This window comes from Athene noctua, chromosome 21, assembly GCF_965140245.1.
Source record: "Athene noctua chromosome 21, bAthNoc1.hap1.1, whole genome shotgun sequence".
Taxonomy (NCBI): Eukaryota; Metazoa; Chordata; class Aves; order Strigiformes; family Strigidae; genus Athene; species Athene noctua.
In genome coordinates, this window is record NC_134057.1 from 4,393,486 (window position 1) to 4,407,495 (window position 14,010).

Sequence of the window (14,010 nt, forward strand, 5' to 3'; positions counted from 1 at the left end):
GTGGTCCAGCAGTGGACTTGCATGTTTCTCCGTGGCATCCAGGACGGGGGAGGAGCCAAGAGAGGGACATGGCATTAACGGGATGCGCCTTTATTTCATCGATTCGCGGCCCACGACGTAGCGAGTCCCCATTCCCCGCCCCGCAAGCCCCTTGGTCCCCAGGTGGCCGCTCAACCGTCCCACGCGGGGACGCCGGCGTGGCGTGGCGCTAACGGGCCCGACTCGGATGCCGGCGGCGAGTCGCTGGCCCGCGCTTGGGCAAAGACGCGGTTGCGGGCGCCGAAGAAGATCCCGCAGCTGTGGCTCCTGGGGGTGTAGGGCCCGCGGTGGCGATGGTGGCGGTGGGGCGAGCAGAAAGGGGCCCTGAAGGCCTCTTGGAAACCCCGTCGGAAGTTCTCGTTGAAGTAGCCGTAGATGATGGGGTTGGCGCTGCTGTTAAAAAACGCCAGCCAGTGGGCGAAGGGGAAGACGTAGACGGTGACCAGGTGGAGCTGGCCCTCGCTTAGCCGCCCGTAGTCCATCAGCAGCATCAGTGTCCAGAGGGGCAGCCAGGAGAGGGTGAAGAAGAGGGCGACAATGATGAGCATGTTGATGACCTTGGCCTTCCTGCGGGAGACCCTCCTCCCCTCCGGCTCCTCTTGGCCATGGGCAGGCGCTGCTGACTTGAAGAGCTTGAAGGCGATGCGGGCATACATGACAACGATGAGGGCGAGGGGGGCGACGTAGATGTGGGAGAAGAGGACCGTGGTGTAGATCCTCCTCATCCCCGTCTCAGGCCAGGCCTCCCAACAGGAGTAGAGGGGGTAGGAGTTGTTGTAGGTGTCCACCATGAAGTGGTGCTCCTCCCTGGTGACGGTCAGGGTGATGGCGGCAGGGCACATGATGAGCAGGGCCAGCACCCAGATGATGGCGATGGTCACCAGGGCTTTCCTCAGCGTCAGCTTCTGCCGGAAGGGGTGGACAATGCAGCGAAACCTGCAGGAGGGCAGATGGTGGTGGCTTTGGACATCTGGTGGGACATCCCTGGGAAGGAGGGCAGCCAGGGCATGGGTGTGGGAAGGGAGGGTAAGGTGGGTTATATGGCTTTTGGTGTCAGAGATGGGTTGGGATCTCTCCAGCTTTGGTGTTTTCAGCCCAAGGTGGAAAAGGACACCTTGCTGGGATGCCTCATGGACAGCTTTGTGATTCTTCTGGAGAGCTGGGACACGGTCCTGACATCCCTAGGAGCTTTCCCATGATGGAAACTGCACGGGACACCTGAACACCCCAGTGGTGGGTTTGTCCCCATGTCCCTGCATGCCCACGCCAACATACCTCTCCACGGCGATGGCCACCAGTGTGAAAATGGAGGCGGAGACAGACATGCCCTGCACCAGGCCGCTCATTTTGCACATGATGTTGTCAAAGGGCCAACCTGCGAGGGGACACCGGAGGCTGTAGGTGCCTTTGGCTCAGCCAGGTCCATCAGCAGCTCCCTCTAGATGTCCCCATCCACCGTGTCATTGCTGGGGGATGCTAAATCCTGCTCCTAAGGGGGGGGCTGCATTTTTGGCTCATAGAGAGATGGCCTTACAGATCCAAGCAGTACAGGTGCTTAGAGAAAAATTGTTTAAAAAGATGCGTATTACACTCCTTAGAAACTCAAGGAGTCCAGTGGTTGTCATTTCTCCTACCCTTGCATAGGGCTTGAGCTGTTATCACGGGGACTGACCTTGGGATCCTCAATCAGAAGAGCTTTCTTCTTGTTTCTTGACCCCAATGCTAAGGTGTTGGTGATAAATAAATCACACCCTGTAATAAATACAGACTCTGCCCCATGCCCTGGCTACTGCTGTGTTAAACTCCACCAACTGTGCCAATGTTGCCTTTTATGTTTAGAGAGGTCAACAGGCAGAGCTGAGCCAGCACAGGAAAAGATTGATGAAAGAAGAGGGTGTTTTTCAGTGTTTCTTGATGGAGGATGGCTGAAGTTTAAATAAATATGTAAATGCAGCGTTAAGGTCATACTTATTTTGCCAAAAATATCCAAAACCTAAAAAAAAAAAGAGGGTATTTTCCCCCTAAAATAGTAGCTTTAAATGAAATTATTCGTTTCGTCAGATGTTGGGTGGCCACCAACTGCCCCTCCTCATCCTAAGCAAAAAATGACTCACAGGGTGACCTTACGTGTAGGGGGGAGAAGGTGGGTGGTGGTCCCCACTATTTTCTCTCCCCCCCTTGCATCTTGCCCCTCCACTGCCCCGCTCACCGGTGATGAGGTTGTCCACCAAGGTGGTGGGCATGCAGAAGATGCCCACCAGCAGGTCACTGATGGCCAGGTTGAGGATGAACATGTTGGTCACTGTCCGCATCTGGCGGTTCTTCACCACAATGAAGCACACCAGCATGTTGCCAATCATGCACATGAGGAAGATGAAGGTGTAGGCCAGGATGAACATGGCAGCCACGGGAGAGGAGTGCTGGTAGTACGCCGAGAAGGTGTAGTTCTCCCTCAGGAGGTGGCTCTCGCTTGTGGTGGAATTGGGCCAGGTGCTGTTGGAAGGGCCTGGGGAAGGGAAGGCAGGAAAATGAAGCTGGGAGAAGATAAAGCGATTATTCCCTTAATTTCTTAATGCCCCCAGAGGTGGGTTTTCATATTTATACCTGCGCCCAGCTTGGCTCAACACGTCCTGCTGGGATCATCTCAGTGCCCTAACAAGTATCCTCCTCCTTGGGTTATGCAGCCCAAGGTATTGCAGCACCTCAGCTGAATTATTATTTTATATCTTTATTTTAATGAGGAATTAAAGCAGCCCCAAAGACATGCATTTCTGACGAGATTTTTTTTTTCTAGGTGTGATGCAAGGATGAGAAATCCACATCCCGACACTGCAACACTCCAGCTATGCAGGAGCTTTATCCATGTGGTCCCCAGCACGGCTGTCCTGGGAGCATCCCTGCTCTCAGGTGTCTGCTGCTGCTTCTCCTTGTATTCGAGGTTTGCAATTTGACATCCTCAAAAATGAAGATCATCGACTGGATGATCTTCAAGGTCTTTTCCAACCTAGACAATTCTGTGAAAATCTTCTCCCCCGCAAAGCCACAGTACCTGAGGGAGGTGGGCTGAAACAAAGGAGACCTTACCCTCCCCTTACATACAAAGCGATATTTATACATAATTATGATCATTATCTGGGATGCTGAGAGCTTCTGATGGAGGAGGGGATGGCATTTTGTCGCTACAGATTTAGCAGGGGGAGCAAGGCTGTGCAGATTCCACCCTTGGGTATCCCCAGCTTTACGCAGGCAGGGACGCGGGAGGATGCCGAGTGCAGGCAGGAGCTGCCTGCAGCGGTGATGGGACTTACTCCAGGCAAACCCAGGCTGCAATTTCAAGGCAAGGAAAGGCATATTTTTTGCTTTAAGGTTCAGCCTAACTGCCTGCAGGTCAGCCCTGCTCTGAGAAAACACTGCAAAGCTGCTGCATGGTGGGCGGCCGTGTCATCCCCCATCCCCGTGCTGGTGCTCAGCTCACCAGCCAAGATGCTTTTCCCAGCTGCCAGGACCACCGGCTTCCCCGAGGCACTGGCATGCAGGGAGGCCCTGCCCAGCAGGATTTGGCCAACACATTTCCAGCGGGGCTTCAGAAAGGCACCAGGGAGGTTTGCAGCATTGGCACGGGAGAAGGAACCTCTCGGAGAGGCAGGGAAGCATCAGGGCTGCTGGGGCAAGATGCTCCGGCCAGTTGGCATCAGATGCACCCACACGAGCCAGCTTCGTTAGCAGAAGCAATAGCAAAGACTGTAATGAGATTGCCCAAAACCTGCGATATTAAGCCCGAAACTTTGCTGGACTTTATCTCTTTGGGCTGCAGTGTCTTGCAGCGTTAGTGGGAGGGGGGTATCCTGTGGACGAAGAATCACAGGCGGTTTTCAAAAGCGAGGTGGAAGACGAGGAAAGGAAAACAAGGGGCTGCTGAGTGCGCGGGTCGGTGCCGGGTGGATGGAGGTGTCCTCCGCTTGGCGCTGACATCTCGGATGCGGTGACAAGGGGACGGCGGGGGGACCGGCTGGGGGGGCAATGAGCCACCCGCCTCCCTGCCTGGCCGTGAGAAACCACCGCAGGGAAAGGCTGGGCTGATGGAAGAGGGGTCCGGGCGGGGGCCGGACACCTTTTTTGGGGGATAAAATAAAATAAATCGGGTCTCGGTACTCACCTCCGCCGACCCGGCCCGGCTCCCGGGGGTGCATCGCTGGCATGCGGGCGGGTGTGTGGGGGCCGCCGCCGGGGGAGGGGGGAGTTTGTCCCCGTCCCTCCTCTGGTCCCCCCCCGCCCCGGGCTGAGCCCCAGTGCCGGTACCGCGCTGCCGGTGCCGCCGCGCCGGTTGCGGCAGCTCACCGGCTGCGGCGGAGGGGGGGGTGGTGGAGGGGGGGACAGCCTCCCATCGCCATGGATACCGGGGTACCCGCACGCACCCCCTCCCACGCCTGAGGCAGCGCGGGGGGCGGGCAGCAGCCCACTGGAGGCAAGGAGAGAGCTGGAGCGGGCTTGCTCCCTGGGGAGGGTCGGGCTCAGCGCCCCCCTCGCCACCCCCAAGGTCCCCACGCTGATGCCTCGGTGCCTCTCTCCCCTCCAGCTGACGGCCGGTGTCCCCAGCAGCACTCCTGCCCGTCCCGAGATGGGAAACACGCTGGGAGTCCCGACACGAGTGGGGAGGACCCTCATCCTCCATCCCGTGTAAATCACACACACCGAGGGGGGAAAAGCAGCACGGTCCTTAGGGATGGTGCTCCTGGCTCGAGAGGTGCTCTGCTCAACTCCAGCTCCTTCATCGTTACCAACATCACAAACCCCTTCTTATCATCATCTTTTACTAAAGTTGGGTTTGGGCAGGTCTAGAAGTCAAATATTTCCACTCCTGGCACTGGGAAATGTTTGTCCCTTAAAATCATAATGGAGCAAACAGAGGAGATGTTTAAACGAGGCATTTTGAGATAACACCTGCGGTTTCACCCAAGAGTTTTTTGCAGGCAGCCAGCTGCCAGGGGACACCAGCATGCCTAGCAGTGGCCTCCCTGCTACCAAAGAGCCACCCTCTCCGGGCTGCACCCTGAACCCCACAGCCCATTTCTTCCCAGGAGAGAAAGCAGCGCATCTTGAAGACCCACAGCACCCAGGAGGTGGGTGCATGCTTCTGAGGTGAGCAGCATGCAGGGACCCACTGACACTGAGTTGCTTTGATTTCTATGGTGTCAAACCATGGAGGGGGGGGTGAAAATTCCTTGGAAAAAAATTCCCTGGGAAAATGCAAAGAAATACAGCTCAGGTCTGGGCAGAATCCTGCTGCTGGGATCAGCCTGAGCTGCAGTGAGCAGCCATGAGGATGTGCAAAGGGGCTTCTTTAAGGAGAAGACAACTGATAACTCAGATTTAACAAATGTAAAAAAACCCCTCACACAAACCAGGAAAACATTTAATCAGGCATGTGGCACACTGCCCTATCAGCAATTCAAGGGGGAACTCTTACAGTTGCAGGGATGTCTCCCACCATCCCAGCCCCAGATCAGCGCAGCAGATGCTCCCCATCACTAGCCAGGCAGGATGGATGCAGCCAAACATCCAACTCCTCCAGTTTTACCCAAACCTTGCACCAAGTGCATCCTGGCTTCGCTTCCTCCCCAAGCGCTTGGCAAAACACTAAGTGGGAGATTCTCCAGCTCAGGAGCTGGCAGAGCCATCCCTTCGCAGAAGAGCCCTGCTGCTTGCTTTTTATTAAGGAAAAAAAAAGAGGGACTGGCTGCCTCACTGGTTTTGGGACAGAAACAGCGGCGTAGCAGGGACTGACCTAAGCCAAACCACTCTCGCAGGCAGTCGCCCCTCAGGAGAGCTCGCCCGGGCACCCCAAGACCCTCTCAGGCTTTGGGGATGGGTTCCTCCGGTGACAGCAGCAGGTCGAAGGGGACGAGGGGCCGGACCAGCAGCCGCGCCTCGGGGCCGACGGGGTTTGCCCTCAGGTTGAGGCTCTGCAGCGATGCCATGGAGGCCAGCTTCTCCACCGGCACCTCTGCAAAAGAGAGCACCGAGGTGAGCATCCATCCCGGTGCCAGGGAATTCAGCATGGCAGAGAGGGGTGAAAGCCACGGCGAGGGGGGCAACCCAGACCAAACCCGCTCCCACTGGTCTCCAGGTTTTTATCAAACCAAAGACATCATCGAATAATATTAAGCCATATGACTGTTCAAATCTCTCATCAAAGTGCAAACACCATGGTATTAAATGTGGACACTGCCCTCCAGTTCTCCCTAAAGGAACCCTGCTGGGGTGCTAAACTGGTGCTCAAAGACTTACTGCCTTACTTTATTCCCAGTGTTGCAATGCCCAGGAGCCCTCACCAGGCTGAGAGAGAGCATGTGCTCTTTGCCTTTGTTGGACAAGCTGCAAAATGGCTCTCAGCCACCACCAGCCACCTTCCTATTTTGCAATTTCCATGAACTTGGGTGTTTTCCTTTAGAAAGGAAAGCCTTTTAACATTAAAACAGGGTGCAGGTTCCATGAACGATCCTGATGTAAATCCACTGAGAGCAATGCGACCAATACAAAAACCTAACCACTGAGATCATTAAAAGATGATAGATTTAGCTTTTTGTGACAAATCACAATATTTTGGGCTCGAAAAGCCCACCTGCCTGAGTTTACCAAGAATAATTTCTTTTTAATTTGGCCACCAAAATGACAACAGCCTTTTATATCCCCAGCTCTGATTTCTTCTGCCAATACTTGGCGAAGAATTGCAGTGCTGTAATTATAGCTAGGCTGGTGATTATGCAATTTTTAAATGTTAAAACTTATTTTATGCTGGAAGAAGACTTAAACACCTTGATGGCTTTTTTTTATTTCTCCTCCAGAAAGCAGAGCTATTTTCTGTAATACACAAATTTCTTAGCAGCACATCTCTCTCATTGGCCTGAGCTTCCCATGGATTTTTTTATTATCTCTTTACAGTAGATTTGTTCACCTGTATCTTTTTTTCCCCCCTTGATGCATTTTTTTTTTTTTTTTTATGATCTTCCTGTTTAATGATCTAAGGCTATGCAGAGTGATAAAACCCCACTTTACTTAAATTTAGGGAGTATTTTAGGGAGGAAGCCTCACGTCGTCTGGGAGCAGCCTAGCTATGCAGCTCGGTTCAAGGTAAGGAGCAGTAACTCACCCCAGCATGAAGGGACAGGCAGGGCACGCAGTGCATCCTATAGCTATACAGCTGTGGGCTGTGCCCTGGGAGTCACAAGCTCCTCTATAAGCAACCTGAAGCATCACTTGCTGGCTCCCTGATGGATCAGGCACTCACGTTTGAGCCTGAATTATTCATGCTGCCTTCACCAGTTAAGAAAAAAAAAAAAAAAAAAGGGGGGGGGGGGGAGAGGCTTTTCAATAATTTAAGCAAACAGCAATTTTCTCAGATCAGAATATGATTATAAATGAGTGAAAAACCTAGCTCCTTCAGATGAAAGGGCTGCTGAGGCACTGGGAGGCATCTGAGGAGCTGGATAATGAACACTAACAGCCCCGAAGGTCTTATGGCCACGTAGGGCTGCAAATTAAAGGGGGAAGGACCCTGCTCAGCTCGGCAGAGTTGCTTCCCAGTTACCTTTCAGCATTACCCGCATCCTTTAGTGGCCACCAGCTCCTGCTAGCCTCCTCCAAACCCGCTGATGGAAACTTGCTCGCTGGCTCTTCTACAGCTATTAACAAAAACGCATTTTCCATTATCCTAAATTAACAGTGGCTTTCTTGGATGCTCAGGAGGAGAAAGTCAGCCACAGTTGCTCCCAGCAGTAACCTGCCCAGCCTTGGCAGTGGTCTCCAGCATCCCCTTTGTTGTTTCAACATCTTCTACATTAGACCATTAATCAAGGAATAAGGAAAGAGAAACTAAAGAAAGCTTCAGGCACCAAAAATCCCCATAGATTTAGGAGCTGAGATTACTAACTGGATGTAACTCTAATTAGCAGGGAAAGAGTTAAAAGTACTGACATTAATATACACATAATTAAGCTCCAGGGTTGAGCTGATTAAGATGAAAAGGGCAATTTGTGACACCAGATGTCACCATTCACAAAGCCCACAGACTCCAAGCAGGTGTTAATTAACCTCCTTTTACTCCTGTTTCCCTTTAGCTGGAAAACATTACCTACCATCTCCAGTTCAGTATGTCTTAGCAGGTGATTCAGCCCTCTTTCAGGAGATGCTTTTAAATCTGGTTTGCTGCCCTGGTATCAGTTCCTTCAGCATCACGGAGAGGCAGAGGAAAACAGTCAGGAGCAGGAATAGCACATGGCTACAGCAGCACCAAAAATCAGGAGATCTGTAACCTTCACGCTGATGGAAAAAGGCCCAGTCCTTACCCAAACTCCATCTCCTCTCCATAGTCTGTAAAGTATTGTTTTCTCACCTACCAGGTTTTTTTTTTTATCTGGAGCAGGGTCCTCAACTTGTTATTGGACTAAGTGGGGAAACCTGCATCCCAAATGATAAAAGGCAGCAAAATGCAGCTTTTGCACTATCGGGGTAGTGCTTTCTCATGCTGAGCTGCTTAGAGGTACGTAGGCACTGCTGCTGGGAAACAGCACCTGGATAAACTTTCAGATCCCTCAAGAGCTCTTTCAAGGATGTTTCAGCTGCTCCTCATGAGACCCAGCTGCTAAAATAGGGTCCTCAGCCAGCTGTAGTGGGTGAGATGTGTATGCATGCAGAGGGAGAAAAAGCATATGCCATCTCCTACAGCCCCATCTAAGATCTCCTGGCATGAAATGAGCATGAAGGGCTCAAATCCTACTTGGCTGTTAAGGAAAAAGTAAATTTTTGCCATTTAAATTCAAGCTGATGGACTCTTCTTAACTCTCCTTCCTCTGCTTTGCCAGGCTGGTGTGGGAGGAAAAGGTGCACATATAAATAAAAGTTCATAGATAATCTATAAAACTGTATTAGCGCATATTAGAAATGCATATATATGAAAAGGCAAACATGTGCCGATGAGCCTGGGAGGCATTTGGGAAGGGCTGGCAGGAGCAATGTGATTGCCTAGAGTTTTGTTTCCTTGGAAAAATGGGCTACAGCACCCCCAGCTTTCTAATCTACTTCTTCCTTTCCAGAAAATGTGTAAAATAAGATAATCTTACCTATTTCTGCAGCGTACAGCATTGTGCTCATTACTAAGATATGTTCCTAAAACATTTTAGCTTGAAATTCTTAATTTATACTCTGTCATTATTTTTCCAGAGTCTAATAGCAGCAGCTAAGGAGAGCCTGGGATGTGACCTAAGCCTAGGAGTTGGGTTTTCTAGCTGTGCCCTCCCCTAGGATTAATCCAACTAGGTACTGCCCTTGATCCATCCTTTCTTCCCTGCATTTAATCAGGGGAAGAAAAGCAACAAAAAGCTGTATTCCCTTCTTGCTGCATCCTGCTTGCACAAAATGAGTGGGAAATATGCTGTTTGGAGACCAGGTCTGATTGAAGTTGGCCAATTAAGCTCAGAAAGTGATGGAGGGAACTAAGAGTGAGATAGCTCACTGTGGGAGGGGAAAAAGGAGTGAGGAAAAATCACATCTTTTGCCAACATTCTTGGAAGCGGTATTTAATGTGCTGTGTTTCTACAGGCATGGCCAGGGAGCAGCTGATGCTGTTAATAAAACTTGTGTTGCAGGGAGCAGCTTTCCCAGCAGCAGCTGAAGACATCCCAGATAAAACAGTAAAATTGAGCGGACTCAATATTTGCCTCCCTGGGGATACGTGTGGGCTGTGGGATGCTCTAGCCTGCACTTTTTGAAAGCTCGCTCCTAAATAAATCCTCTTTTATCTATGTGCAACAGCTGCCCCTTTTGCCCAGTTTTTTGGGACTCCAAAGGCTTCAGCTTTGTGTGTAAAAGATTTTCCTCCCACTGTAGGGTTGAGGGATGAGCGGCTCTTACCATTCCTTTCATTTCACTTTTTTAGGGGGTTTTGTAGTGTCACGGCTCCTATTTGCTCTGGGAAATGTTTGGGTGGGCTTGTACCCTTACTTTGCCTGGCAGCAAACATCCCGGCCCAGCATACTTAGGGCTGGGTTCTGCACTCAGGCCTAGATTTTTATTAAATCGGGCGATTTTGAGTCACAGCTGGAGCTGCCTTTGAGAGCCATATCCCAGCGTGGTATATAGGGAGGCTTCAAGGGGGCTTGATTCCCCCTACACCTGAAACAGCTTCACCCCAGGAGGCAGCACAAGCTGGTGGCTAACAAGGCTCTGTCTATTTAGCATTTCCCTGCCAAATTAATTCTCTTTTTGCTGGATCACTAAACCATTCCTTGGCCTGGTTGCATCTGCAGGGAATGATGGACCACGAGCAAAGCTTGGAGCCCACATCTCTCCCAGCCCAGGGATGTGGATCGGCATCACCACTGGGAAGTGCAGTTACTCTGGGGTGTTGCTCACCCTCCCCTCCAGCAGAAAAACGTCTTTCTCACCTGTGATCTCGTTCTCTTCCAGGTCGATGGTCTCCAGGGCAGCAACAGTGGCCAGGGGCTCGGGGAAACGCCGAAACCTGTTTCTGGAGAGGTTGATGGTGCGGAGGTGCAGCAGGGAGGTGACCTCCTCGGGCAGGCGGTGCAGGTAGTTGCCTGCCAGGTTGAGCTCTGTGGTTTGGGGGAGAGAGGTGGTGGGATGGGGAGAGGATGGGAAAATTATTAATGCATAGTTTAACTTACAGCCTCTGCCCCCCATGGACTGCCGGGTCCAGCCAGGGAATTTCAACTCCAAAAATAGGATTTTTTTTCTCATCTCCGTGGTCTGTACTTTTGCCTGCTGTGAATACTGCTTTTAGGAGCAATAGATTTGTTTGCTTCCTCAGGCTTTCCTAATGAAACCTGTGCAGCATTTTGCAAGCAGGGGCTGTAGAAATAAACAATAATTCTTAGCGAAGTTGGTGTTGTTCCCCCCACAATGGATATTGGTCATGGCTTGAGGCTAGTTTTTATCTCTTCACGTGCCTGAACCCCTTCTGACATATAAACAGAGTGGTGGAAGAAATTTTATTATATGTGAAAAAACTATCTATTCTACAGAGTTTAACCCTCCGATGCTCCACTCCCCATATGAGCTCCTGTGGGGACAGGAACAGCACTCCTACGTGAAAGGCTGTAGAAACAGGAACCCAAATGCTGCTGTCCCAGTGCCCTTCTCCAGTGACACAGGGCTTTCTGCTCTATAAATACTCACGCAAGCTGCCCTGCCCCTGCTAATACCTGGTATTTATAGGTACTGCCTTGTTGTGGCTGGTGCAAGGCTGTCCACAGCCCTGGGACTTTACTCCCCTCCAACAGTCCTGCAGAGGCCTGGCATGTTCATCACTCGATTGATTTGTTCACTGGTGGAGCAAAGCCCTTGATGTGAAACAAGACTCTTTTTTTTCCCCCTCAGGGCTCACCGTGCTGTCTAAAAAATGAAAATTGATTTCCTTTGCTCAGTGTGGGGGTTTTTTCTCCAGTTCAGGAGAGTTTTCACGGATGATGCTCCAGAACAACATGGGAAGCCTCTCCAGACACCCACCACGGCAGCACTTGTGCAGTACATCCTATGAGCAAAATACTTGCTTTTAAAAGGTGCCAGAACCCCAAGTGCTGCTGGAGGCAGACAAAGCCCCAGTGCAGTCCCCAGCCATCAGAACCACGGCACCGGATGCCCTGGATGCTTGCATGACCATGTTTTAGCAGATTAGGTTCTGTCTGCCTTCACTGGGCTCCACGGGGCCGCGTCCCCATGGCATCGGCCATGCACTGATGACTGTCCCCATCTCCTGCAGTGAGCTGAGAGCGAGCAGCTTTCACTGCCTCATGATGGGAGCTAATTAGCCAGCAGCAAGTCAGCATGCCTTCTTCCCCATCTCTGCCATGCACCATTATGCCCAGGCTGCCTTTCCTGGCCTCTTTCATCCCCAGCCCTATCCTTGGTGGAGCTGGAGGTTGATGAGTGACCCCGCAGCAGCCTGGCCACTGCTGGAAGGTGGCAGGGCATGAGTTGTTGGGGGGTGGGTGAGAGTCAAAACCAGTGCTGCCTTCCTGCAAGGGCTGGAAAGGGTAAAGAAAAATGGATTTTTGGGTGTCTGAATTAGTGCTTGGAATGAGGCTCAAGTGCCGCAGAGTGAAAACCATGGTGCAGGAGTCTCTCTAGTGCTGTGCCCCCTCTTCAGCAACCTGGGGGCTCTTTGCTGGGTCCAGGGGTTTGGAAGTGGCCACTGCGAAGCAGTGGGGCAGTGCCTTACCTCTCAGCTGGCTGAAGGTGGTGATGAATCGGCCAGTGAGGGACTTCAGCTCGTTGTTTGCCAGGGAGATGCGGTGGATCCCCTCGGTGACGCTCCTCATGGCTTTGTAGATGCCGACAGGGAAGGTCATCAGCTTGCAGTTGGCCAGATCTGTCCCCACAGAGAGACCCAGGCACCTTATAATGCACCCCAGCTGGGATGGAGCAATGCTTTTCATCTCATTTTCTACCCCTTAATGACTGATTTGCCATTCTGAGTGCTGCTACCCATGGATGCTATCATGTCCCTTGCCATACTCCATCACAGCCACCTCTGCAAGTACCTATAGTTTGTTCCATCAGCAATGCTAAGGCTGTTCTGTCTCATTCAACCCTAAATCACATTGCAAATATTTTCATGCTGCAATGTCTTTCTGCAAATCCTCCAGCCAGCCTGTCCATGTCTAATAACATCAGTAATCCTCCTTCCCTATAAACCTGAACCCCCAGGGGAGGTCGAGCATCACAGGGATGCTTCCTCCACTGCTGGTGGAGCTGGAGCAGGGCTTCCCCTGGGCATGCTCCAGGCTGGATTGCTCATGGTGATGCGTTCTTGCCCCATGGCAAGCAGTGGGGAGGGGAAAAGGATTTAGCTGTGCTTCTCTCCTGTTGGCATTTTTGTTCTGCTCTAAGTTGTTTCTGTTTCCCTTCCTGGGACATGACAGGGAATGGAAACCCTGTGTGCTGGCCCTGTGATGCTCAGCCTGGGCTCTGCTGCCTGCCCCCTCCCTGACGCCACGGCGGGGGCTGCACAAGCCCAGTCCTCCCCTGCTTATCTCACTCAGGAGGATGTCGAGAGGCTGAGCGATGAAGCTCTGACTCTCAGCGTACGCTGGTTTATACCCCAGGGCTGGGAATCCAGCATGAATAAAAATGAGTGGCTTTCATCTCTCTTTCCTTTGATGAACTGCGCGTGGGTGTCGGATATTAGCTAGAAATGGAGACATTACAGAAAACACAAATCTCACGAGGGGATGTGGGGAGGGGTCTGGCTTCTACCGCTGACTGCAAGGAAAGCCTTTATCCCTGGGGCATGTCCTATGTGCTGTTACTGAGAACCTGCTCAAACTTTGGTGGGGCTGAGAGCCCTTTGGGGGAGCCTTTCCCTTCCCCGGGCCTGTGGGAGCCTTGGGTGCAGCACCCAGAGGGGGGGCCAACAGCTTTTTTTAGACTGTGGCAGCAAAAAATAGAGCCCTGCTCCCGGATACCTGATCCTTCTCTGGGCCCCGAGCGGGAGCCGAGCCGCAGTGCTGGGCTTACCGAGGGAATCCGTTTTGTTCTCCACCGTGTGGTTCACCTTCCTGGCCACGCGGGCCACCGCCTCTCCCATCCTCTTGTGCATGAGGGCGCCCGGTCCCGCCGGGGGCACGCTTCGGCTGGGGGGATCCACGGCTGGAGGGAGAAACCAGCTGCTCCGGCCTGTCGGGAGAGGGACGTTAAAAATAACTGGTGGGATCAGCGCTCCCAGGGGAGGGAGGGAGGCTGTGCTGGGGCTGGCGTAGCCCTCAGGGTATGAATTTCCCAACTTGCCAGGATGGTGCGTTTGGGCTATGGGGATGGGTGCCCTTTCCTGCTCTGGGATATAAGGGTGCATCCCCTTTTCTTGGTGATCTGGGGCTGGCGTGGCCCTCAGGGCACAGCATTCCCAACCCTCCAGGTTGGTGCTTTGGTATATGGGGATGCTATTCCCTTTGCTGG

General features: G+C 52.2%; 2 protein-coding genes across 5 annotated transcripts; both read right to left on the minus strand.

The window, feature by feature from the left end:
* Nucleotides 1–170: 170 nt before the first annotated feature.
* Nucleotides 171–4,430, minus strand: NPFFR1 (neuropeptide FF receptor 1). The gene is given in 6 exon segments (XM_074924336.1): nucleotides 171–975; nucleotides 1,315–1,414; nucleotides 2,249–2,545; nucleotides 4,196–4,292; nucleotides 4,325–4,412; nucleotides 4,414–4,430. Coding segments are annotated over 6 exon segments (1,404 nt in total).
* LRRC20 (leucine rich repeat containing 20) lies at nucleotides 2,430–13,725 on the minus strand. Of its 4 annotated transcripts, XR_012634975.1 has the most exons (5): nucleotides 13,573–13,725; nucleotides 12,275–12,424; nucleotides 10,482–10,649; nucleotides 5,825–6,043; nucleotides 2,430–2,545 (listed from the first exon to the last, which is right to left on the minus strand). XR_012634975.1 is itself a non-coding variant. In XM_074924337.1 (4 exons), exons 1-4 carry the CDS (start codon nucleotides 13,652–13,654, stop codon nucleotides 5,892–5,894), a joined length of 552 nt encoding a protein of 183 aa, XP_074780438.1. In that variant the 5' UTR covers nucleotides 13,655–13,725; the 3' UTR covers nucleotides 5,471–5,891. The 4 variants fall into 4 exon arrangements, 3 of the variants coding, with proteins under 3 accessions (XP_074780438.1, XP_074780440.1, XP_074780441.1); XM_074924337.1 differs by lacking the exon at nucleotides 2,430–2,545 and having other exon boundaries at nucleotides 5,471–6,043; XM_074924339.1 differs by lacking the exons at nucleotides 2,430–2,545; nucleotides 12,275–12,424 and having other exon boundaries at nucleotides 5,471–6,043.
* Nucleotides 13,726–14,010: the final 285 nt, after the last annotated feature.

What these genes read in the sequence shown, in the direction of transcription:
- LRRC20 (XM_074924337.1), bottom strand. Translation starts at nt 13,654, where the DNA reads ATGCACAAGAGGATGGGAGAGGCGGTGGCCCGCGTGGCCAGGAAGGTG. An exon ending in GAACAAAACGGATTCCCTCG is followed by an intron (nt 12,425 to 13,572) that starts GTAAGCCCAGCA and finishes CTGTGGGGACAG; the next exon opens with ATCTGGCCAACTGCAAGCTG. An exon ending in GGAAGAGAACGAGATCACAG is followed by an intron (nt 6,044 to 10,481) that starts GTGAGAAAGACG and finishes TCTCTTTTGCAG; the next exon opens with AGGTGCCGGTGGAGAAGCTG.